Source organism: Scyliorhinus torazame, chromosome 22 (genome assembly GCF_047496885.1).
Source record: "Scyliorhinus torazame isolate Kashiwa2021f chromosome 22, sScyTor2.1, whole genome shotgun sequence".
NCBI classification, from domain to species: Eukaryota; Metazoa; Chordata; class Chondrichthyes; order Carcharhiniformes; family Scyliorhinidae; genus Scyliorhinus; species Scyliorhinus torazame.
The window spans coordinates 27,555,641-27,579,218 of record NC_092728.1 but is presented as its reverse complement, the minus strand read 5'-3'; the positions used below and the strand labels follow the sequence as shown (position 1 = coordinate 27,579,218).

The 23,578-nt window shown below is 53.7% G+C and overlaps 1 protein-coding gene across 4 annotated transcripts in view; it reads right to left on the bottom strand.

The window, feature by feature from the left end:
* LOC140398979 (serine/threonine-protein kinase A-Raf-like) overlaps positions 1–23,578 on the bottom strand; it is a 222,328-nt gene that overhangs the window by 9,537 nt on the left and 189,213 nt on the right. For all 4 annotated transcript variants that reach the window (XM_072488001.1, XM_072488002.1, XM_072488004.1 and 1 more), the window contains 3 exons: positions 7,520–7,566; positions 4,662–4,780; positions 4,169–4,300 (listed from right to left, as the gene is read on the bottom strand). In XM_072488001.1, the coding sequence (XP_072344102.1) occupies positions 4,169–4,300; positions 4,662–4,780; positions 7,520–7,566 (298 nt within the window). The remainder of the gene's footprint in view (positions 1–4,168; positions 4,301–4,661; positions 4,781–7,519; positions 7,567–23,578) is intronic.

Sequence of the window (23,578 nt, the reverse complement as noted above, 5' to 3'; positions counted from 1 at the left end):
TGGGAAAACGAGCTGTAGTACAGAAGCCAATGTTGAGAGTAGTGAGGTACTGAGGAGGGTATCAAGGTCCCAGGAGTGTACCGGAAGACAGAAAGGTGGGTTGAAGTGTGTCTACTTCAATGCAAGGAGCACCCGGAATAAGGTAGGTGAACTTGGAGCATAGATTGGTACTTGAGACTACGATGTTGTGGCCATTAAGGAGACATGGTTAGAACAGGGACAGGAATGGTTGTTGGAAGTTCCGGGGTATAGATGTTTCAGTAAGAGTAGGGAAGGTGGTAAAAGAGGAGGAGGAGTAGCATTGTTAATCAAAGATAGTTTAACGATTGCAGAAAGGCAGTTTGAAGGGGATCTCCCTACTGAGGTATAATGGGCCGAAGTTAGAAATAGGGAAGGAGCAGTCACATTGTTAGGAGTTTTCTATAGGCCCCTAAATAGTAATAGAGATGTGGAGGAAGAAATTACAAAACAGATTATGGATAGGAGTGGAGGTCTCAGGGTAGTTGTCATGGGTGACTTTAACTTTCCAAATATTGATTGGAACCTCTATAGATCGAACAGTTCGGACGGGGCAGTTTTTGTACAGTGTGTGCAGGAGGGTTTCCTGACACAATATGTGGATAGGCCGACAAGAGGGGGGGCCACATTGGATTTGGTACTGGGTAATGAGCCGGGCCAAGTGTTAGATTTGTTTGCGGGAGAGCACTTTGGAGACACTGACCACATTTCAGTGTCTTTCATTATTGCAATGGAGCGTGATGGGGCCACACGGCAGGGCAAGGGTTATAATGTAGAGAAGTTTGAGGTGATTCACTTTGGAAGGAATAACAGGAATGCGGAATATTTGGCTAATGGTAAAGTTCTTGGAAGTGTGGATGAGCAGAGGGATCTAGGCGTCCATGTACATAGATCCCTGAAAGTTGCCACCCAGGTTGATAGGGTTGTGAAGAAGGCCGATGGAGTGTTGGCCTTTATTGGTAGAGGGATTGAGTTCCGGAGTCAGGAGGTCATGTTGCAGCTGTACAAAACTCTGGTACGGCCGCATTTGGAGTATTGCGTACAGTTCTGGTCACCGCATTATAGGAAGGACGTGGAGGCTTTGGAGCGGGTGCAGAGGAGATTTACCAGGATGTTGCCTGGTATGCAGGGAAAAGCTTATGAGGAAAGGCTGATGGACTTGAGGTTGTTTTTGTTGGAGAGAAGAAGGTTAAGAGGAGACTTAATAGAGGCATACAAAATGATCAGGGGGTTAGATAGGGTGGACAGTGAGAGCCTTCGCCCGCGGATGGAAATGGCTGGCACGAGGGGACATAGCTTTAAACTGAGGGGTAGTAGATATAGGACAGAGGTCAGAGGTAGTTTTTTTACGCAAAGAGTGGTGAGGCCGTGGAATGCCTTACCTGCAACAGTAGTGAACTCGCTAACATTGAGGGCATTTAAAAGTTTATTGGATAAACATATGGATGATAATGGCATAGTGTAGGTTAGATGGCTTTTGTTTCGGTGCAACATCGTGGGCCGAAGGGCCTGTACTGCGCTGTATCGTTCTATGTTTTATAACTGGGGAGGGGTAATTATGATGCGATTAGGCAAGAATTAGGGAGCATAAGATGGGAACAGAAACTGTCAGGGAAAGGCACAAATGAAAAGTGGAGCTTGTTCAAGGAACAAATACTGCGTGTCCTTGATAGGCATGTCCGTTAGGCAGGGTGCTAATGGCCGTGTGAGGGAACCATGGTTCACAATAGAGGTTGAATGTCTTATCAAGAGGAAAAAGGAAGAATATGTAAGGGTGAAAAAACAAGGTTCAGTAGGGTCGCTTGAGGGTTACAAGTTTGCAAGGAATGAGCTGAAAAAAGGGCTTAGGAGAGCTAGGAGAGGGCATGAGAAGTCCTTGGCGGGTCGGATCAAGGAAAACACGGAGGCTTTTTACTCTTACGTGAGAAATAAAAGAATGGCCAGGGCGAGGGTAGGGCCGGTCAAGGACAGTAGTGGGAACTTGTGCATGGAGTCAGAAGAATTAGGAGAGGCGGTGAATGAATACTTTTCTTCAGTGTTCACAAATGAGAGGGGCCATATTTTTGAGGATGAGTGTGGATTCAGGAGGGTAGGCTGGAGGAAGTAGATGTTCTGAGGAAGGATGTATTAGCAATTTTGAAAAACCTGAGGGTCGACAAGTCCCCTGGGCCAAAGGGATATACCCAAGGATTCTTTGGGAGGCAAGGGATGAGATTTCAGAGCCTTTGGCTTTGATCTTTGGGTCCTCGCTGTCCACGGGGATAGTGCCAGAGGACTGGAGAGTGGCGAATGTTGTTCCTCTGTTCAAGAAAGGGAATAGGAATGACCCTGGTAATTATAGGCTGGTTAGTCTTACTTCGGTGGTCGGAAAGATAATGGAAAAGGTCCTGAAGGATAGGATTTATGACCATTTGGAAAGATGCAGCTTAATCCAGGATAGTCAACACGGATTCGTGAAGGGAAGGTCTTGCCTCACAAATGTGATTGAATTCTTTTAGGAGGTAACTAAGTGTGTTGATGAAGGTAGAGCAGTTGATGTCGTACACATGGATTTTAGTAAGGCGTTTGATAAGGTTCCCCATGGTCGGCTCATGAAGAAAGTAAGGAGGTGTGGGATAGAGGGAAATTTGGCCAATTGGATAAGTATCTGGCTATCACATAGCCAGGATCTGTAAGGATTTAATCACCTGCTAATGGTCGCATTCCTAGCATTGTTTGGCATCTTTGAATTTGTCTATATATATGTTTCTGGAGCAGACCTCTTCATTCACCTGAGGAAGGAGCAGCGCTCCGAAAGCTAGTGACATCGAAACAAACCTGTTGGACTTTAACCTGGTGTTGTAAGACTTCGTACTATCACATAGAAGACAGAGGTTGGTGGTAGATGGAAAATTTTCAGGCTGGAGACCAGTTACCAGCGGTGTACCACAGGGATCAGTGCTGGGTCCTCTGCTATTTGTGATTTTTATCAATGACTTGGAGGGGGGGGCTGAAGGGTGTGTCAGTAAATTTGCTGATGACACCAAGATTGGTGGAGTAGTGGATGAGGTGGAGAGCTGTTGTAGGCTGCAAAGAGACATTGATAGGATGCAGAGCTGGGCCGGAAAATGGCAGATGGAGTTTAACCCTGATAAGTGCGAGGTGATTCATTTTGGTAGAACAAATTTGAATGCGGATTACAGGGTCAACAGCAGGATTCTGAGGAATGTGGAGGAACAGAGAGATCTTGGGGTTCATGTCCACAGATCTCTGAAGGTTGCCACTGAAGTGGATAGAGCCGTGAAGAAGGCCTATAGTATGTTAGCGTTGATTAACAGGGGGCTTGAGTTTAAGAGCCGCGGGGTTATGCTCCAACTATACATGACCCTGGTGAGACCACATTTGGAGTAGTGTGTGCAGTTTTGGTCACCTCATTATAGGAAGGATGTGGAAGCATTGGAAAGGGTGCAAGGGAGATTTACCAGGATGCTGCCTGGTTTGCAGGATAGGTCTTATGAGGAAAGGTTGAGGGAGCTAGGGCTTTTCTCTTTGGAGCGGAGTAGGATGAGAGGCGACTTAATAGAGGTTTATAAGATGATGAGGGGGATAGATAGAGTGGATGTTCAGAGACTATTTCCTCGGGCGGATGTAGCTGTTACAAGGGGGCATAACTATAAGATTCAGGGTGGGAGATATAGGAAGGATGTCCGAGGTAGGTTCTTTACTCAGAGTGGTTAGGGCGTGGAATGGACTGCCTGCTGTGATAGTGGAGTCGGACACTTTAGGAACTTTCAAGCGGTTATTGGATAGGCACATGGAGCGCACCAGAATGACAGGGAGTGGGATAGCTTGATCTTGGTTCGGACAATGCTCGGCACAACATCGAGGGCCGAGGGGCCTGTTCTGTGCTGTACTGTTCTATGTTCCCTGTCCGTCTCAGACCTCTTACCTGGTTCCCTGTTCGCCCATTATCATAATCCCCGGTTCCCTATCCTATCTTAATGATCCCCGATTCCCTGTCCGACTATGACTTTCTTCCCCGGTCTCTCACTAACTCACGAACGAATGGCCTCATCAATAAGTGACCTCTTTGGTTCCTAGTCATTACTGTCATTCCTACAGGCGAAGGGACTCTTTATCCAGCCCTATTGCTGCATGTCTGTGGCCATACCTGGTCCCGGTTGTTGATATGCGAGTATGGCAGTGTCCCCGTCATGATCTCATAAAGAACTATTCCATAGGCATAAACATCGGATTGGAAGCTGTAAGGATTATTGTTCTGCATCCGGATTACCTCCGGTGCCTGGGAAAAAAACAGAAGAAAAGGCAATCAGTGGAAAACCTCACGAAAGGCAGGGGTCCGAGGCAGGCACACAGACTCAAAAATAACCAGACACAGACACGTGCATACACATACACACGGAAAGACATTCTGACCCTGGGTTTAGGAATATTCTGACCCTGGGTTTAGGAATATTCTGACCCTGGGTTTGGGAATATTCTGACCCTGGGTTTGGGAATATTCTGACCCTGGGTTTGGGAATATTCTGACCCTGGGTTTGGGAATATTCTGACCCTGGGTTTGGGAATATTCTGACCCTGGGTTTGGGAATATTCTGACCCTGGGTTTGGGAATATTCGGTCCTGGATTCGGACTTACTCACCATCCACAGGATTGAGCCGCTCGGCTGCTCCACCTGCTGGGAGCCGCTCCATCGCGACTTCACCGTTGCCAGCCCAAAATCCCCAATCTTCACCGTAAGCCCTTCGTGCAAGAAGATATCTGAATGACACCCGTCAAAGGAAACCTTTTCAAATCTTCTGTCTTTCAGGACGAGAGCAGAGGCGAGCCCTGACCCCTCACTCCCACAGCCCTGACCCCTCACTCCCACAGCCCTGACCCCTCACTCCCACAGCCCTGACCCCTCACTCCCACAGCCCTGGCCCCTCATCCCCACAGCCCTGGCCCCTCACTCCCACAGCCCTGGCCCCTCATCCCCACAGCCCTGACCCCTCACTCCCACAGCTCTGGCCCCTCACCCCCACAGCCCTGGCCCCTCACCCCCACAGCCCTGGCCCCTCACCCCCACAGCCCTGGCCCCTCACCCCCACAGCCCTGGCCCCTCACTCCCACAGCCCTGACCCCTCACCCCCACAGCCCTGACCCCTCACCCCCACAGCCCTGACCCCTCACCCCCACAGCCCTGACCCCTCACCCCCACAGCCCTGGCCCCTCACCCCCACAGCCCTGGCCCCTCACCCCCACAGCCCTGACCCCTCACCCCCACAGCCCTGACCCCTCACCCCCACAGCCCTGACCCCTCACCCCCACAGCCCTGACCCCTCACCCCCACAGCCCTGACCCCTCGCCCCCACAGCCCTGACCACTCGCCCCCACAGCCCTGACCCCTCACCCCCACAGCCCTGACCACTCGCCCCCACAGCCCTGACCCCTCACCCCCACAGCCCTGGCCCCTCGCCCCCACAGCCCTGACCCCTCGCCCCCACAGCCCTGACCCCTCGCTCCCACAGCCCTGACCCCTCGCCCCCAAAGCCCTGACCCCTCGCCCCCACAGACCTGACCCCTCGCCCCCACAGACCTGACCCCTCGCCCCCACAGACCTGACCCCTCGCCCCCACAGACCTGACCCCTCGCCCCCACAGACCTGACCCCTCGCCCCCACAGACCTGACCCCTCGCCCCCACAGACCTGACCCCTCGCCCCCACAGACCTGACCCCTCGCCCCCACAGACCTGACCCCTCGCCCCCACAGACCTGACCCCTCGCCCCCACAGACCTGACCCCTCGCCCCCACAGCCCTGGCCCATCACCCCCACAGCCCTGACCCCCACAGTCCTGAACCCTGACCCCACAGCCCTGACCCCTCACCCCCACAGCCCTGGCCCCTCACCCCCACAGCCCTGACCCCTCACCCCCACAGCCCTGGCCTCTCACTCCACAGCACTGACCCCTCACCTCCCCCACCTCTGACACTCAACTCCCACCATCCCGGCACCTCAAATCCCCCCCACCTCTGACCCCTTCACTCCCCAGCACTGATCCTTCACTCCCCCAGCCCTGACCCTTCACTCCCCCAGCGCCGACCCTTCCCTCCCCCAGCGCCGACCCTTCCCTCCCCCAGCGCCGACCCTTCCCTCCCCCAGCGCCGACCCTTCCCTCCCCCAGCGCCGACCCTTCCCTCCCCCAGCGCCGACCCTTCCCTCCCCCAGCGCCGACCCTTCCCTCCCCCAGCGCCGACCCTTCCCTCCCACTGTGCTGACCCTTCACTCCCCCAGCGCTGACCCTTCACCCCCCCACCTCTGACCCCTTCACTCCCCAGCACTGACCCTTCACTCCCCCAGCCCTGACCCTTCACTCCCCAGCACTGACCCTTCACTCCCCCAGCCCGGACCCTTCACTCCCCCAGCCCGGACCGTTCACTCCTCCAGCCCGGACCCTTCACTCCCCCAGCGCCGACCCTTCCCTCCCCCAGCGCCGACCCTTCCCTCCCCCAGCGTCGACCCTTCCCTCCCCCAGCGCCGACCCTTCCCTCCCCCAGCGCTGACCCTTCCCTCCCACTGTGCTGACCCTTCACTCCCCCAGCGCCGATCCTTCCCTCCCCCAGCGCCGGCCCTTCCCTCCCCCAGCGCCGACCCTTCCCTCCCCCAGCGCCGACCCTTCCCTCCCCCAGCGCCGACCCTTCCCTCCCCCAGCGCTGACCCTTCACTCCCCCAGCGCTGACCCTTCACTCCCCCAGCGCTGACCCTTCACTCCCCCAGCGCTGACCCTTCACTCCCCTGGCGCTGACCCTTCCCTCCCCCAGCGCCGACCCTTCCCTCCCCCAGCGCCGACCCTTCCCTCCCCCAGCGCCGACCCTTCCCTCCCCCAGCGCCGACCCTTCCCTCCCCCAGCGCCGACCCTTCCCTCCCCCAGCGCCGACCCTTCCCTCCCACTGTGCTGAACCTTCACTCCCCCAGCGCTGACCCTTCATTCCCCCAGCGCCGACCCTTCACTCCCCCAGCGCTGAACCTTCACTCCCCCAGCGCTGACCCTTCACTCCCCCAGCGCCGACCCTTCACTCCCCCAGCGCTGACCCTTCACTCCCCCAGCGCTGAACCCTTACCCAGCGCTGAAACTTTCTCCCCTAAGTGCTGATACCTCACCGACCCCCAAGGATGACCTTTCAGCCCTACATCGATGACCCCTCACCCCCCAGAGCTGACCCCACCCCAAATCTGTATTGGGCCCTACACCCCACACCCACCAACCAGATGGGGTAGAATTTGGAAATTTCCGGCAGAGTGGCAGCTCAGGGTAAAGGACCACCCTGGTGTCAGGAATGAGAGCGCGCACACTCAAGATTCATGTGACCACACCAGGCGAGAACGTGGCAGTGCTGAACAGCAGGCTGGGGTTCCCAGACTCGACTGGGCCCAACGTCCCCTCCACAGTACTTCAGACAGGAACGGCAGAGTGAAGAGGGCAGGTCTACCCTCTCGAAATAGAATTCTGTAAGGATACTGTTGGATTTTAAATCCCTGTGGATGATATTCTTGGCATGAAGATAACTGAAAGACAAGGAGACAGGATTAAAGGGGAAGAGTTATGGTGTCTGGTGAGAAAACAAGTGAGAGAGAGAAAGCGTGAGAGAAAAAGCATGTATGTGAGTGAGAGCGTGTGAGAGAAAAAGCATGTGTGTGTGTGTGAGAAAGCATGTGTGTTTGAGAAAGCGTGTATGAAATAAAGAGAGAGAGTGTATGGGAGAGAAAAAGCAGGTGTGTGAGAAAGCATTTGTGAGACAGAAAGCGTGTGTGAAAGAAAGCGTGCGAAAGAAAGCGTGAGTGTAAGCGTGCATGGAGAAAGCATGCGTGTGAGAAAGCATGCGTGTGAGAAAGCGTGTGTGAGAAAGCATGTGTGAAAGGATGTGAGAGAGAATGAGAGTGTGGGAGAGAGAAAGCAGGTGTGAGAGAAAACGTACGAGAGAGATAAAGCGAGTGAGAGATAAAGCGAGTGAGAGATAAAGCGAGTGAGAGATAAAGCGAGTGAGAGATAAAGCGAGTGAGAGATAAAGCGAGTGAGAGATAAAGCGAGTGAGAGATAAAGCGAGTGAGAGATAAAGCGAGTGAGATAAAGCGAGTGAGAGATAAAGCGAGAGAGAGATAAAGCGAGTGAGAGATAAAGCGAGTGAGAGATAAAGCGAGTGAGAGATAAAGCGAGTGAGAGATAAAGCGAGTGAGAGATAAAGCGAGTGAGAGATAAAGCTAGTGAGAGATAAAGCGAGTGAGAGATAAAGCGAGTGAGAGCAAAAGCGAGTGAGAGATAAAGCGTGTGAGATAAAGAGAGTGAGATAAAGCGAGTGAGAGATAAAGCGAGTGAGATAAAGCGAGTGAGAGATAAAGCGAGTGAGAGATAAAGCGAGTGAGAGATAAAGCGAGTGAGAGATAAAGCGAGTGAGAGATAAAGCTTGTGAGAGATAAAGCGAGTAAGATAAAGCGAGTGAGTGATAAAGCGAGTGAGATAAAGCGAGTGAGAGATAAAGAGAGTGAGATAAAGCGAGTGAGAGAGAAAGCGAGTGTGAGATAAAGCGTGTGAGAGATAAAGCGAGTGAGAGATAAAGCGAGTGAGATAAAGAGAGTGAGATAAAGAGAGTGAGATAAAGCGAGTGAGAGATAAAGCGAGTGAGAGATAAAGCGAGTGAGAGATAAAGCGAGTAAAAGAGATAAAGCGAGTGAGAGATAAAGCGAGTAAAAGAGATAAAGCGAGTGAGAGATAAAGCGAGTGAGATAAAGAGAGTGAGATAAAGAGAGTGAGATAAAGCGAGTGAGAGATAAAGCGAGTGAGATAAAGCGAGTGAGAGATAAAGCGAGTGAGATCAAGCGAGTGAGAGATAAAGCGTGTGAGAGATAAAGAGAGTGAGATAAAGCGAGTGAGAGATAAAGCGTGAGAGATAAAGCGAGTGAGAGATAAAGCGAGTGAGAGATAAAGCGAGTGAGAGATAAAGCGAGTGAGAGATAAAGCGAGTGAGAGATAAAGCGAGTGAGATAAAGCGAGCGAGATAAAGCGAGCGAGATAAAGCGAGTGAGAGATAAAGCGAGTGAGAAATAAAGCGAGTGAGAGATAAAGCGAGTAAAAGAGATAAAGCGAGTGAGATAAAGAGAGTGAGATAAAGAGAGTGAGATAAAGCGAGTGAGAGATAAAGCGAGTGAGAGATAAAGCGAGTGAGAGATAAAGCGAGTGAGAGATAAAGCGAGTGAGAGATAAAGGAAAGAGGAAAGCCTGTGTGAGAGGGAAAGCCTGTGTGAGAGAGAAAGCGGGCGTGTGAGAGGGAAAGCCTGTGTGAGAGGGGAAGCCTGTGTGAGAGGGGAAGCCTGTGTGTGAGGGGAAGCCTGTGTGAGAGGGAAAGCGTGTGTGAGAGGGAAAGCGTGTGTGAGAGGGAAAGCGTGTGTGAGAGGGAAAGCGTGTGTGAGAGGGAAAGCGTGTGTGAGAGGGAAAGCGTGTGTGAGAGGGAAAGCGTGTGAGAGGGAAAGAGTGTGTGAGAGGGAAAGAGTGTGTGAGAGGGAAAGCGTGTGAGAGGGAAAGCCTGCGTGTGAGAAAGCGTGAGAGGGAATGCGTGAGAGGAAAAGCGTGTGTGAGAGAGAAAGCCTGTGTGTAAGAGAGAAAGCCTGTGTGCAAGAGAGAAAGCCTGTGTGTAAGAGAGAAAGCCTGTGTGTAAGAGAGAAAGCATGTGTGAGAGAGAAAGCGTGCGTGTGAGAGAGAAAGCGTGCGTGTGAGAGAGAAAGCGTGCGTGTGAGAGAGAAAGCGGGTGAGAGAGAAAGCCTGTGTGTAAGAGAGAAAGCATGTGTGAGAGAGAAAGCGTGCGTGTGAGAGAGAAAGCGTGCGTGTGAGAGAGAAAGCGTGCGTGTGAGAGAGAAAGCGTGCGTGTGAGAGAGAAAGCGTGCGTGTGAGAGAGAAAGCGTGCGTGTGAGAGAGAAAGCGTGCGTGTGAGAGAGAAAGCGTGCGTGAGAGAGAAAGCGTGCGTGAGAGAGAAAGCGTGCGTGTGAGAGAAAGCGTGCGTGAGAGAGAAAGCGTGCGTGTGAGAGAGAAAGCGTGCGTGTGAGAGAGAAAGCGTGCGTGTGAGAGAGAAAGCGGGCGTGTGAGAGAAAGCCTGTGTGAGAGAGAAAGCCTGTGTGTGAGAGAAAGCCTGTGTGAGAGAGAGAAAGCCTGTGTGAGAGAGAGAAAGCCTGTGTGTAAGAGAAAGCCTGTGTGAGAGAGAGAAAGCCTGTGTGTAAGAGAAAGCCTGTGTTCAAGAGAAAGCGTGTGTGTAAGAGAAAGCGTGTGTGAGAGAGAAATCCTGTGTGAGAGAGAAAGCCTGTGTGTAAGAGAAAGCGTGTGCGAGAGAGAAAGCCTGTGTGTAAGAGAAAGCGTGTGTGAGAGAGAAAGCCTGTGTGTAAGAGAAAGCCTGTGTGTGAGAGAGAAAGCCTGTGTGTAAGAGAAAGCCTGTGTGTAAGAGAAAGCCTGTGAGAGAGAAAGCCTGTGTGTAAGAGAAAGCCTGTGTGTAAGAGAAAGCCTGTGTGAGAGAGAAAGCCTGTGTGTAAGAGAAAGCATGTATGAGAGAGAAAACCTGTGTGTAAGAGAAAGCGTGTGTGAGAGAGAAAGCCTGTGTGTAAGAGAAAGCGGGCGTGTGAGAGAGAAAGCGTGCGTGTGAGAGAGAAAGCCTGTGCGAGAGAGAAAGCGGCGTGTGAGAAAGCGAGTGTGTAAGAGAAAGCGTGCGTGTGAGAAAGCCTGTGAGAGAGAAAGCCTGTGAGAGAGAGAAAGCCTGTGTGAGAGAGAGAAAGCCTGTGTGAGAGAGAGAAAGCCTGTGTGAGAGAGAGAAAGCCTGTGTGAGAGAGAGAAAGCCTGTGTGAGAGAGAGAAAGCCTGTGTGAGAGAGAGAAAGCCAGTGTGAGAGAGAGAAAGCCTGTGTGTAAGAGAAAGCCTGTGTGTAAGAGAAAGCGTGCGTGTGAGAAAGCCTGTGAGAGAGAAAGCCTGTGTGTAAGAGAAAGCCTGTGTGAGAGAGAAAGCCTGTGTGAGAGAGAGAAAGCCTGTGTGAGAGAGAGAAAGCCTGTGTGAGAGAGAGAAAGCCTGTGTGTAAGAGAAAGCGTGCATGTGAGAAAGCCTGTGAGAGAAAGCGTGTGTGAGAGAGAAAGCCTGTGTGAGAGAGAAAGCCTGTGTGTAAGAGAAACCGTGTGCGAGAGAGAAAGCCTGTGTGTAAGAGAAAGCGTGTGTGAGAGAGAAAGCCTGTGTGTAAGAGAAAGCCTGTGAGAGAGAAAGCCTGTGTGTAAGAGAAAGCCTGTGTGTAAGAGAAAGCGGGCGTGTGAGAGAGAAAGCGTGCGTGTGAGAGAGAAAGCCTGTGCGAGAGAGAAAGCGGCGTGTGAGAAAGCGAGTGTGTAAGAGAAAGCGTGCGTGTGAGAAAGCCTGTGAGAGAGAAAGCCTGTGAGAGAGAGAAAGCGGCGTGTGAGAGAGAAAGCCTGTGTGAGAGAGAGAAAGCCTGTGTGAGAGAGAGAAAGCCTGTGTGAGAGAGAGAAAGCCAGTGTGAGAGAGAGAAAGACTGTGTGTAAGAGAAAGCCTGTGTGTAAGAGAAAGCGTGCGTGTGAGAAAGCCTGTGAGAGAGAAAGCCTGTGTGTAAGAGAAAGCGTGCGTGTGAGAGAGAAAGCCTGTGCGAGAGAGAAAGCGGCGTGTGAGAAAGCGAGTGTGTAAGAGAAAGTGTGCGTGTGAGAAAGCCTGTGAGAGAGAAAGCCTGTGTGAGAGAGAGAAAGCCTGTGTGAGAGAGAGAAAGCCTGTGTGTAAGAGAAAGCGTGCATGTGAGAAAGCCTGTGAGAGAAAGCGGCGTGTGAGAGAGAAAGCCTGTGTGTAAGAGAAAGCCTGTGAGAGAGAGAGAAAGCCTGTGAGTGAGAGAGAAAGCCTGTGTGTAAGAGAAAGCCTGTGTGAGAGAGAGAAAGCCTGTGTGTAAGAGAAAGCCTGTGTGAGAGAGAGAAAGCCTGTGTGTGAGAGAAAGCCTGTGTGTGAGAGAGAAAGCCTGTGTGTGAGAGAAAGCCTGTGTGAGAGAGAGAAAGCCTGTGTGAGAGAGAGAAAGCCTGTGTGAGAGAGAGAAAGCCTGTGTGTAAGAGAAAGCGTGCATGTGAGAAAGCCTGTGTGTAAGAGAAAGCCTGTGAGAGAAAGCGGCGTGTGAGAGAGAAAGCCTGTGTGTAAGAGAAAGCCTGTGTGAGAGAGAGAAAGCCTGTGTGTAAGAGAAAGCCTGTGTGAGAGACAGAAAGCCTGTGTGTGAGAGAAAGCCTGTGTGTGAGAGAAAGCCTGTGTGAGAGAGAGAAAGCCTGTGTGAGAGAGAGAAAGCCTGTGTGAGAGAGAGAAAGCCTGTGTGAGAGAGAGAAAGCCTGTGTGAGAGAGAAAGCCTGTGTGTAAGAGAAAGCGTGCATGTGAGAAAGCCTGTGAGAGAGAGAAAGCGGCGTGTGAGAGAGAAAGCCTGTGTGTAAGAGAAAGCCTGTGTGTGTGAGAGAAAGCCTGTGTGAGAGAGAGAAAGCCTGTGTGTAAGAGAAAGCCTGTGTGTAAGAGAAAGCCTGTGTGTAAGAGAAAGCCTGTGTGAGAGAGAGAAAGCCTGTGTGTAAGAGAAAGCCTGTTTGTAAGAGAAAGCCTGTGTGTAAGAGAAAGCCTGTGTGTAAGAGAAAGCCTGTGTGTAAGAGAAAGCGTGTGTGAGAGGGAAAGCCTGTGTGAGAGGGAAAGCAGTGTAACAGAAGGAAAGTGTGTGCGAGGGAAAGTGTGTGAAAGAGAAAGCGTGCGGAGAAAGCCTGTGTGTAAGAGAAAGCCTGTGTGTAAGAGAAAGCCTGTGTGTAAGAGAAAGTGTGTGTGAGAGAGAAAGCCTGTGTGTAAGAGAAAGCGGGCGTGTGAGAGAGAAAGCGTGCGTGTGAGAGAGAAAGCCTGTGCGAGAGAGAAAGCGGCGTGTGAGAAAGCGAGTGTGTAAGAGAAAGTGTGCGTGTGAGAAAGCCTGTGAGAGAGAAAGCCTGTGAGAGAGAAAGCCTGTGAGAGAGAAAGCCTGCGAGAGAGAGAAAGCCTGTGTGAGAGAGAGAAAGCCTGTGTGAGAGAGAGAAATCCTGTGTGAGAGAGAGAAAGCCTGTGTGAGAGAGAGAAAGCCTGTGTGAGAGAGAGAAAGCCTGTGTGTAAGAGAAAGCCTGTGTGTGAGAGAAAGCCTGTGTGAGAGAGAGAAAGCCTGTGAGAGAGAAAGCCTGTGTGTGAGAGAGAAAGCCTGTGTGTAAGAGAAAGCGTGCGTGTGAGAAAGCCTGTGAGAGAGAAAGCCTGAGTGTAAGAGAAAGCCTGTGTGAGAGAGAGAAAGCCTGTGTGTAAGAGAAAGCCTGTGTGTAAGAGAAAGCCTGTGTGTAAGAGAAAGCGTGCGTGTGAGAAAGCCTGTGTGTAAGAGAAAGCCTGTGTGAGAGAGAGAAAGCGGCGTGTGAGAGAGAAAGCCTGTGTGTGAGAAAGCCTGTGTGTAAGAGAAAGCGTGCGTGTGGAAAGCCTGTGAGAGAGAAAGCCTGTGTGAGAGAGAGAAAGCGGCGTGTGAGAGAGAAAGCGGCGTGTGAGAGAGAAAGCCTGTGTGAGAGAGAGAAAGCCTGTGAGAGAGAGAAAGCCTGTGTGAGAGAGAGAAAGCCTGTGTGAGAGAGAAAGCCTGTGTGTAAGAGAAAGCGTGCGTGTGAGAAAGCCTGTGAGAGAGAAAGCCTGTGAGAGAGAGAAAGCGGCGTGTGAGAGAGAAAGCGGCGTGTGAGAGAGAAAGCCTGTGTGAGAGAGAGAAAGCCTGTGAGAGAGAGAAAGCCTGTGTGAGAGAGAAAGCCTGTGTGTGAGAGAAAGCCTGTGTGAGAGAGAGAAAGCCTGTGTGAGAGAAAGCCTGTGTGAGAGAGAAAGCCTGTGTGTAAGAGAAAGCCTGTGAGAGAGAAAGCCTGTGTGTAAAAGAAACCCTGCGTGAGAGAGAGAAAGCCTGTGTGAGAGAGAAAGCCTGTGTGTGAGAGAGAAAGCCTGTGTGAGAGAGAGAAAGCCTGTGTGTAAAAGAAAGCGTGCGTGTGAGAAAGCCTGTGAGAGAAAGCCTGTGAGAGAAAGCCTGTGTGTAAGAGAAAGCCTGTGTGAGAGAGAGAAAGCGGCGTGTCAGAAAGCCTGTGAGAGAAAGCCTGTGTGTGAGAGAGAAAGCCTGTGTGTGAGAGAAAGCCTGTGTGAGAGAGAGAAAGCCTGTGTGTAAAAGAAAGCGTGCGTGTGAGAAAGCCTGTGAGAGAGAGAAAGCCTGTGAGAGAGAGAGAAAGCGTGTGTGAGAGGGAAAGCCTGTGTGAGAGGGAAAGCCTGTGTGAGAGGGAAAGCAGTGTAACAGAAGGAAAGTGTGTGCGAGGGAAAGTGTGTGAGAGAGAAAGCGTGCGAGAGGGAAAGAGTGGAAAAGGAAAGCGTGTGTGAGGAAAAGTGTGTGCAAGAGGGAGAGCGCGTGGGAGGGGGAAAGCGCGTGGGAGGGGGAAAGCGCGAGGGAGGGGGAAAGCGCGGGGGAGGGGGAAAGCGCGGGGGAGGGGGAAAGCGCGGGGAGGGGGAAAGCGCGGGGGAGGGGGAAAGCGCGGGGGAGGGGGAAAGCGCGGGGAGGGGGAAAGCGCGGGGGAGGGGGAAAGCGCGGGGGAGGGGGAAAGCGCGGGGGAGGGGGAAAGCGCGGGGGAGGGGGAAAGCGCGGGGGAGGGGGAAAGCGCGGGGGAGGGGGAAAGCGCGGGGGAGGGGGAAAGCGCGGGGGAGGGGGAAAGCGCGGGGGAGGGGGAAAGCGCGGGGAGGGGGAAAGCGCGGGGAGGGGGAAAGCGCGGGGAGGGGGAAAGCGCGGGGGAGGGGGAAAGCGCGGGGGAGGGGGAAAGCGCGGGGGAGGGGGAAAGCGCGGGGGAGGGGGAAAGCGCGGGGGAGGGGGAAAGCGCGGGGGAGGGGGAAAGCGCGGGGGAGGGGGAAAGCGCGGGGGAGGGGGAAAGCGCGGGGGAGGGGGAAAGCGCGGGGGAGGGGGAAAGCGCGGGGGAGGGGGAAAGCGCGGGGGAGGGGGAAAGCGCGGGGGAGGGGGAAAGCGCGGGGAGGGGGAAAGCGCGGGGGAGGGGGAAAGCGCGGGGGAGGGGGAAAGCGCGGGGGAGGGGGAAAGCGCGGGGGAGGGGGAAAGCGCGGGGGAGGGGGAAAGCGCGGGGGAGGGGGAAAGCGCGGGGGAGGGGGAAAGCGCGGGGAGGGGGAAAGCGCGGGGGAGGGGGAAAGCGCGGGGGAGGGGGAAAGCGCGGGGAGGGGGAAAGCGCGGGGAGGGGGAAAGCGCGGGGAGGGGGAAAGCGCGGGGAGGGGGAAAGCGCGGGGAGGGGGAAAGCGCGGGGAGGGGGGAAAGCGCGGGGGAGGGGGAAAGCGCGGGGAGGGGGAAAGCGCCTGTGAGGGGGAAAGCGCCTGTGTGAGAAAGCGTGCGTGTGAGAGAGAAAGCGTGCGTGTGAGAGAGAAAGCGGGCGTGTGAGTGAGAAAGCGGGCGTGTGAGAGGGAAAGCGCCTTTGTGAGAGGGAAAGCCTGTGTGAGAGGGGAAGCCTGTGTGAGAGGGAAAGCCTGTGTGAGAGGGAAAGAGTGTGTGAGAGGGAAAGAATGTGACAGAGGGAAAGAGTGTGTGAGTGGGAAAGAGTGAGAGAGGGAAACCCTGCGTGAGAGAAAGCGTGAGAGGGAATGCGTGGGAGGAAAAGCGTGTGTGAGAGAGAAAGCCTGTGTCTAAGAGAGAAAGCCTGTGTGCAAGAGAGAAAGCCTGTGTGTAAGAGAGAAAGCCTGTGTGTAAGAGAGAAAGCCTGTGTGTAAGAGAAAGCCTGTGTGTAAGAGAAAGCCTGTGTGTAAGAGAAAGCCTGTGTGAGTGAGAAAGCGTGCGTGTGAGAGAGAAAGCGTGCGTGAGAGAAAGCCTGTGTGTAAGAGAAAGCCTGTGTGAGAGAGAAAGCGTGCGTGTGAGAGAGAAAGCGTGTGAGAGAGAAAGCCTGTGTGTAAGAGAGAAAGCCTGTGTGAGAGAGAAAGCGTGCGTGTGAGAGAGAAAGCGTGCGTGAGAGAAAGCCTGTGTAAGTGAGAAAGCCTGTGCGAGAGAGAAAGCCTGTGTGAGAGAGAAAGCCTGTGCGAGAGAGAAAGCGTGCGTGTGAGAGAGAAAGCGTGCGTGAGAGAAAGCGTGCGTGTGAGAGAGAAAGCGTGCGTGTGAGAGAAAGCGTGCGTGAGAGAGAGAAAGCGTGCGTGTGAGAGAGAAAGAGTGCGTGTGAGAGAGAAAGAGTGCGTGTGAGAGAGAAAGCGTGCGTGTGAGAGAGAAAGCGTGCGTGTGAGAGAGAAAGCGTGCGTGTGAGAGAGAAAGCGTGCGTGTGAGAGAGAAAGCCTGTGTGTGAGAGAGAAAGCCTGTGTGTAAGAGAAAGCCTGTGTGGAAGAGAAAGCCTGTGTGGAAGAGAAAGCCTGTGTGAGAGAGAAAGCCTGTGTGTAAGAGAAAGTGTGTGTGAGAGAGAAAGCCTGTGTGTAAGAGAAAGCGGGCGTGTGAGAGAGAAAGCGTGCGTGTGAGAGAGAAAGCCTGTGCGAGAGAGAAAGCGGCGTGTGAGAAAGCGAGTGTGTAAGAGAAAGTGTGCGTGTGAGAAAGCCTGTGAGAGAGAAAGCCTGTGAGAGAGAAAGCCTGTGAGAGAGAAAGCCTGCGAGAGAGAGAAAGCCTGTGTGAGAGAGAAAGCCTGTGTGAGAGAGAGAAAGCCTGTGTGAGAGAGAGAAATCCTGTGTGAGAGAGAGAAAGCCTGTGTGAGAGAGAGAAAGCCTGTGTGAGAGAGAGAAAGCCTGTGTGTAAGAGAAAGCCTGTGTGTGAGAGAAAGCCTGTGTGAGAGAGAGAAAGCCTGTGAGAGAGAAAGCCTGTGTGTGAGAGAGAAAGCCTGTGTGTAAGAGAAAGCGTGCGTGTGAGAAAGCCTGTGAGAGAGAAAGCCTGAGTGTAAGAGAAAGCCTGTGTGAGAGAGAGAAAGCCTGTGTGTAAGAGAAAGCCTGTGTGTGAGAAAGCCTGTGTGTAAGAGAAAGCGTGCGTGTGAGAAAGCCTGTGTGTAAGAGAAAGCCTGTGTGAGAGAGAGAAAGCGGCGTGTGAGAGAGAAAGCCTGTGTGTGAGAAAGCCTGTGTGTAAGAGAAAGCGTGCGTGTGGAAAGCCTGTGAGAGAGAAAGCCTGTGTGAGAGAGAGAAAGCGGCGTGTGAGAGAGAAAGCGGCGTGTGAGAGAGAAAGCCTGTGTGAGAGAGAGAAAGCCTGTGAGAGAGAGAAAGCCTGTGTGAGAGAGAGAAAGCCTGTGTGAGAGAGAAAGCCTGTGTGTAAGAGAAAGCGTGCGTGTGAGAAAGCCTGTGAGAGAGAAAGCCTGTGTGTAAGAGAAAGCCTGTGTGAGAGAGAGAAAGCCTGTGTGAGAGAAAGCCTGTGTGAGAGAGAAAGCCTGTGTGTAAGAGAAAGCCTGTGAGAGAGAAAGCCTGTGAGAGAGAGAAAGCGGCGTGTGAGAGAGAAAGCGGCGTGTGAGAGAGAAAGCCTGTGTGAGAGAGAGAAAGCCTGTGAGAGAGAGAAAGCCTGTGTGAGAGAGAAAGCCTGTGTGTGAGAGAAAGCCTGTGTGAGAGAGAAAGCCTGTGTGAGAGAGAGAAAGCCTGTGTGAGAGAAAGCCTGTGTGAGAGAGAAAGCCTGTGTGTAAGAGAAAGCCTGTGAGAGAGAAAGCCTGTGTGTAAAAGAAAGCCTGCGTGAGAGAGAGAAAGCCTGTGTGAGAGAGAAAGCCTGTGTGTGAGAGAGAAAGCCTGTGTGAGAGAGAGAAAGCCTGTGTGTAAAAGAAAGCGTGCGTGTGAGAAAGCCTGTGAGAGAAAGCCTGTGAGAGAAAGCCTGTGTGTAAGAGAAAGCCTGTGTGAGAGAGAGAAAGCGGCGTGTCAGAAAGCCTGTGAGAGAAAGCCTGTGTGTGAGAGAGAAAGCCTGTGTGTGAGAGAAAGCCTGTGTGAGAGAGAGAAAGCCTGTGTGTAAAAGAAAGCGTGCGTGTGAGAAAGCCTGTGAGAGAGAGAAAGCCTGTGAGAGAGAGAGAAAGCGTGTGTGAGAGGGAAAGCCTGTGTGAGAGGGAAAGCCTGTGTGAGAGGGAAAGCAGTGTAACAGAAGGAAAGTGTGTGCGAGGGAAAGTGTGTGAGAGAGAAAGCGTGCGAGAGGGAAAGAGTGGAAAAGGAAAGCGTGTGTGAGGAAAAGTGTGTGCAAGAGGGAGAGCGCGTGGGAGGGGGAAAGCGCGTGGGAGGGGGAAAGCGCGAGGGAGGGGGAAAGCGCGGGGGAGGGGGAAAGCGCGGGGGAGGGGGAAAGCGCGGGGGAGGGGGAAAGCGCGGGGGAGGGGGAAAGCGCGGGGGAGGGGGAAAGCGCGGGGGAGGGGGAAAGCGCGGGGGAGGGGGAAAGCGCGGGGGAGGGGGAAAGCGCGGGGGAGGGGGAAAGCGCGGGGGAGGGGGAAAGCGCGGGGGAGGGGGAAAGCGCGGGGGAGGGGGAAAGCGCGGGGGAGGGGGAAAGCGCGGGGGAGGGGGAAAGCGCGGGGGAGGGGGAAAGCGCGGGGGAGGGGGAAAGCGCGGGGGAGGGGGAAAGCGCGGGGGAGGGGGAAAGCGCGGGGAGGGGGAAAGCGCGGGGAGGGGGAAAGCGCGGGGAGGGGGAAAGCGCGGGGGAGGGGGAAAGCGCGGGGGAGGGGGAAAGCGCGGGGGAGGGGGAAAGCGCGGGGGAGGGGGAAAGCGCGGGGGAGGGGAAAGCGCGGGGGAGGGGGAAAGCGCGGGGGAGGGGGAAAGCGCGGGGGAGGGGGAAAGCGCGGGGGAGGGGGAAAGCGCGGGGGAGGGGGAAAGCGCGGGGGAGGGGGAAAGCGCGGGGGAGGGGGAAAGCGCGGGGGAGGGGGAAAGCGCGGGGGAGGGGGAAAGCGCGGGGGAGGGGGAAAGCGCGGGGGAGGGGGAAAGCGCGGGGAGGGGGAAAGCGCGGGGAGGGGGAAAGCGCGGGGGAGGGGGAAAGCGCGGGGGAGGGGGAAAGCGCGGGGGAGGGGGAAAGCGCGGGGGAGGGGGAAAGCGCGGGGGAGGGGGAAAGCGCGGGGGAGGGGGAAAGCGCGGGGAGGGGGAAAGCGCGGGGGAGGGGGAAAGCGCGGGGGAGGGGAAAAGCGCGGGGAGGGGGAAAGCGCGGGGAGGGGGAAAGCGCGGGGAGGGGGAAAGCGCGGGGAGGGGGAAAGCGCGGGGAGGGGGAAAGCGCGGGGAGGGGGAAAGCGCGGGGAGGGGGAAAGCGCGGGGAGGGGGAAAGCGCGGGGGAGGGGGAAAGCGCGGGGAGGGGGAAAGCGCCTGTGAGGGGGAAAGCGCCTGTGTGAGAAAGCGTGCGTGTGAGAGAGAAAGCGTGCGTGTGAGAGAGAAAGCGGGCGTGTGAGTGAGAAAGCGGGCGTGTGAGAGGGAAAGCGCCTTTGTGAGAGGGAAAGCCTGTGTGAGAGGGGAAGCCTGTGTGAGAGGGAAAGCCTGTGTGAGAGCGAAAGAGTGTGTGAGAGGGAAAGAATGTGACAGAGGGAAAGAGTGTGTGAGTGGGAAAGAGTGAGAGAGGGAAACCCTGCGTGAGAGAAAGCGTGAGAGGGAATGCGTGGGAGGAAAAGCGTGTGTGAGAGAGAAAGCCTGTGTCTAAGAGAGAAAGCCTGTGTGCAAGAGAGAAAGCCTGTGTGTAAGAGAGAAAGCCTGTGTGTAAGAGAGAAAGCCTGTGTGTAAGAGAAAGCCTGTGTGTAAGAGAAAGCCTGTGTGAGTGAGAAAGCGTGCGTGTGAGAGAGAAAGCGTGCGTGAGAGAAAGCCTGTGTGTAAGAGAAAGCCTGTGTGAGAGAGAAAGCGTGCGTGTGAGAGAGAAAGCGTGTGAGAGAGAAAGCCTGTGTGTAAGAGAGAAAGCCTGTGTGAGAGAGAAAGCGTGCGTGTGAGAGAGAAAGCGTGCGTGTGAGAGAGAAAGCGTGCGTGAGAGAAAGCCTGTGTAAGTGAGAAAGCCTGTGCGAGAGAGAAAGCCTGTGTGAGAGAGAAAGCCTGTGCGAGAGAGAAAGCGTGCGTGTGAGAGAGAAAGCGTGCGTGAGAGAAAGCGTGCGTGTGAGAGAGAAAGCGTGCGTGTGAGAGAGAAAGCGTGCGTGAGAGAGAGAAAGCGTGCGTGTGAGAGAGAAAGAGTGCGTGTGAGAGAGAAAGAGTGCGTGTGAGAGAGAAAGCGTGCGTGTGAGAGAGAAAGCGTGCGTGTGAGAGAGAAAGCGTGCGTGTGAGAGAGAAAGCGTGCGTGTGAGAGAGAAAGCCTGTGTGTGAGAGAGAAAGCCTGTGTGTAAGAGAAAGCCTGTGTGAGAGAGGAAGCCTGTGTGTAAGAGAAAGTGTGTGTGAGAGAGAAAGCCTGTGTGTAAGAGAAAGCGGGCGTGTGAGAGAGAAAGCGTGCGTGTGAGAGAGAAAGCCTGTGCGAGAGAGAAAGCGGCGTGTGAGAAAGCGAGTGTGTAAGAGAAAGTGTGCGTGTGAGAAAGCCTGTGAGAGAGAAAGCCTGTGAGAGAGAAAGCCTGCGAGAGAGAGAAAGCCTGTGTGAGAGAGAGAAATCCTGTGTGAGAGAGAGAAAGCCTGTGTGAGAGAGATAAAGCCTGTGTGAGAGAGAGAAAGCCTGTGTGTAAGAGAAAGCCTGTGTGTGAGAGAAAGCCTGTGTGAGAGAGAGAAAGCCTGTGAGAGAGAAAGCCTGTGTGTGAGAGAGAAAGCCTGTGTGTAAGAGAAAGCGTGCGTGTGAGAAAGCCTGTGAGAGAGAAAGCCTGAGTGTAAGAGAAAGCCTGTGTGAGAGAGAGAAAGCCTGTGTGTAAGAGAAAGCCTGTGAGAGAGAAAGCCTGTGAGAGAGAGAAAGCGGCGTGTGAGAGAGAAAGCCTGTGTGAGAAAGCCTGTGTGTAAGAGAAAGCGTGCGTGTGAGAAAGCCTGTGTGTAAGAGAAAGCCTGTGTGAGAGAGAGAAAGCGGCGTGTGAGAGAGAAAGCCTGTGTGTGAGAAAGCCTGTGTGTAAGAGAAAGCGTGCGTGTGGAAAGCCTGTGAGAGAGAAAGCCTGTGTGAGAGAGAGAAAGCGGCGTGTGAGAGAGAAAGCGGCGTGTGAGAGAGAAAGCCTGTGTGAGAGAGAGAAAGCCTGTGAGAGAGAGAAAGCCTGTGTGAGAGAGAGAAAGCCTGTGTGAGAGAGAAAGCCTGTGTGTAAGAGAAAGCGTGCGTGTGAGAAAGCCTGTGAGAGAGAAAGCCTGTGTGTAAGAGAAAGCCTGTGTGAGAGAGAGAAAGCCTGTGTGAGAGAAAGCCTGTGTGAGAGAGAAAGCCTGTGTGTAAGAGAAAGCCTGTGAGAGAGAAAGCCTGTGAGAGAGAGAAAGCGGCGTGTGAGAGAGAAAGCGGCGTGTGAGAGAGAAAGCCTGTGTGAGAGAGAGAAAGCCTGTGAGAGAGAGAAAGCCTGTGTGAGAGAGAAAGCCTGTGTGTGAGAGAAAGCCTGTGTGAGAGAGAGAAAGCCTGTGTGAGAGAAAGCCTGTGTGAGAGAGAAAGCCTGTGTGTAAGAGAAAGCCTGTGAGAGAGAAAGCCTGTGAGAGAGAAAGCCTGTGAGAGAGAGAAAGCCTGTGAGAGAGAGAAAGCCTGAGTGAGAGAGAGAAAGCCTGTGTGTGAGAGAAAGCCTGTGTGAGAGAGAAAGCCTGTGTGTGAGAGAGAAAGCCTGTGTGAGAGAGAGAAAGCCTGTGTGAGAGAGAGAAAGCCTGTGTGAGAGAGAAAGCCTGTGTGTGAGAGAGAAAGCCTGTGTGAGAGAGAGAAAGCCTGTGTGTAAAAGAAAGCCTGTGTGAGAGAGAGAAAGCCTGTGTGAGAGAGAAAGCCTGTGAGTGAGAGAGAAAGCCTGTGAGTGAGAGAAAGCCTGTGAGTGAGAGAAAGCCTGTGTGAGAGAGAGAAAGAGTGTGTGTAAGAGAAAGCCTGTGAGAGAGAAAGCCTGTGTGAGAGAGAAAGCCTGTGAGTGAGAGAGAAAGCCTGTGAGTGAGAGAAAGCCTGTGTGAGAGAGAGAAAGCGTGCGTGTGAGAAAGCCTGTGAGAGAGAGAAAACCTGTGAGTGAGAGAAAGCTGTGAGTGAGAGAGAAAGCCTGTGTGAGAGAGAAAGCTGTGAGTGAGAGAGAAAGCCTGTGAGAGAGAGAAAGCCTGTGTGAGAGAGAGAAAGGGTGTGACTAAGAGAAAGCCTGTGTGTGAGAGAGAAAGCCTGCGTGTAAGAGAAAGCCTGTGCGAGAGAGAGAGAAAGCCTGTGTGTAAGAGAAAGCCTGTGTGTGAGAGAAAGCGTGCGTGTGAGAGAGAAAGCCTGTGAGAGAAAGCCTGTGTGAGATTGAAAGCCTGTGAGTGAGAGAAAGCCTGTGTGTGTGAGAGAAAGCGTGCGTGTGAGAGAGAAAGCCTGTGTGTGAGAGAGAAAGCCTGCGTGTGAGAGAAAGCGTGCGTGAGAGAGAGAAAGCCTGTGTGAGAGAAAGCCTGTGTGTGTGAGAGAAAGCGTGCGTGTGAGAGAGAAAGCCTGTGTGTGTGAGAGAAAGCGTGCGTGTGAGAGAGAAAGCCTGTGTGAGAGAAAGCCTGTGAGAGAGAAAGCCTGTGAGAGAGAGAAAGCGTGTGTGTAAGAGAGAAAGCGTGCGTGTGAGAGAGAAAGCGTGCGTGAGAGAGAGAAAGCGTGCGTGTGAGAGAGAAAGCGTGCGTGTGAGAGAGAAAGCGTGCGTGTGAGAGAGAAAGCGTGCGTGTGAGAGAGAAAGCGTGCGTGTGAGAGAGAAAGCCTGTGTGTAAGAGAAAGCCTGTGTGTAAGAGAAAGCCTGTGTGAGAGAGAAAGCCTGTGTGTAAGAGAAAGTGTGTGTGAGAGAGAAAGCCTGTGTGTAAGAGAAAGCGGGCGTGTGAGAGAGAAAGCGTGCGTGTGAGAGAGAAAGCCTGTGCGAGAGAGAAAGCGGCGTGTGAGAAAGCGAGTGTGTAAGAGAAAGTGTGCGTGTGAGAAAGCCTGTGAGAGAGAAAGCCTGTGAGAGAGAAAGCCTGCGAGAGAGAGAAAGCCTGTGTGAGAGAGAGAAAGCCTGTGTGAGAGAGAGAAAGCCTGTGTGAGAGAGAGAAAGCCTGTGTGAGAGAGAGAAAGCCTGTGTGAGAGAGAGAAAGCCTGTGTGTAAGAGAAAGCGTGCGTGTGAGAAAGCCTGTGTGAGAGAGAGAAAGCCTGTGTGAGAGAGAGAAAGCCTGTGTGAGAGAGAGAAAGCGGCGTGTGAGAGAGAAAGCCTGTGTGAGAGAGAGAAAGCCTGTGTGAGAGAGAAAGCCTGTGTGTAAGAGAAAGCGTGCGTGTGAGAAAGCCTGTGAGAGAGAAAGCCTGTAAGAGGGAGAGAAAGCCTGTTTGTAAGAGAAAGCCTGTGTGAGAGAGAGAAAGCCTGTGTGTGAGAGAAAGCCTGTGTGAGAGAGAGAAAGCCTGTGTGAGAGAAAGCCTGTGTGAGAGAGAAAGCCTGTGTGTAAGAGAAAGCCTGTGAGAGAGAAAGCCTGTGAGAGAGAGAAAGCGGCGTGTGAGAGAGAAAGCCTGTGTGTGAGAAAGCCTGTGTGTAAGAGAAAGCGTGCGTGTGAGAAAGCCTGTGTGAGAGAGAGAAAG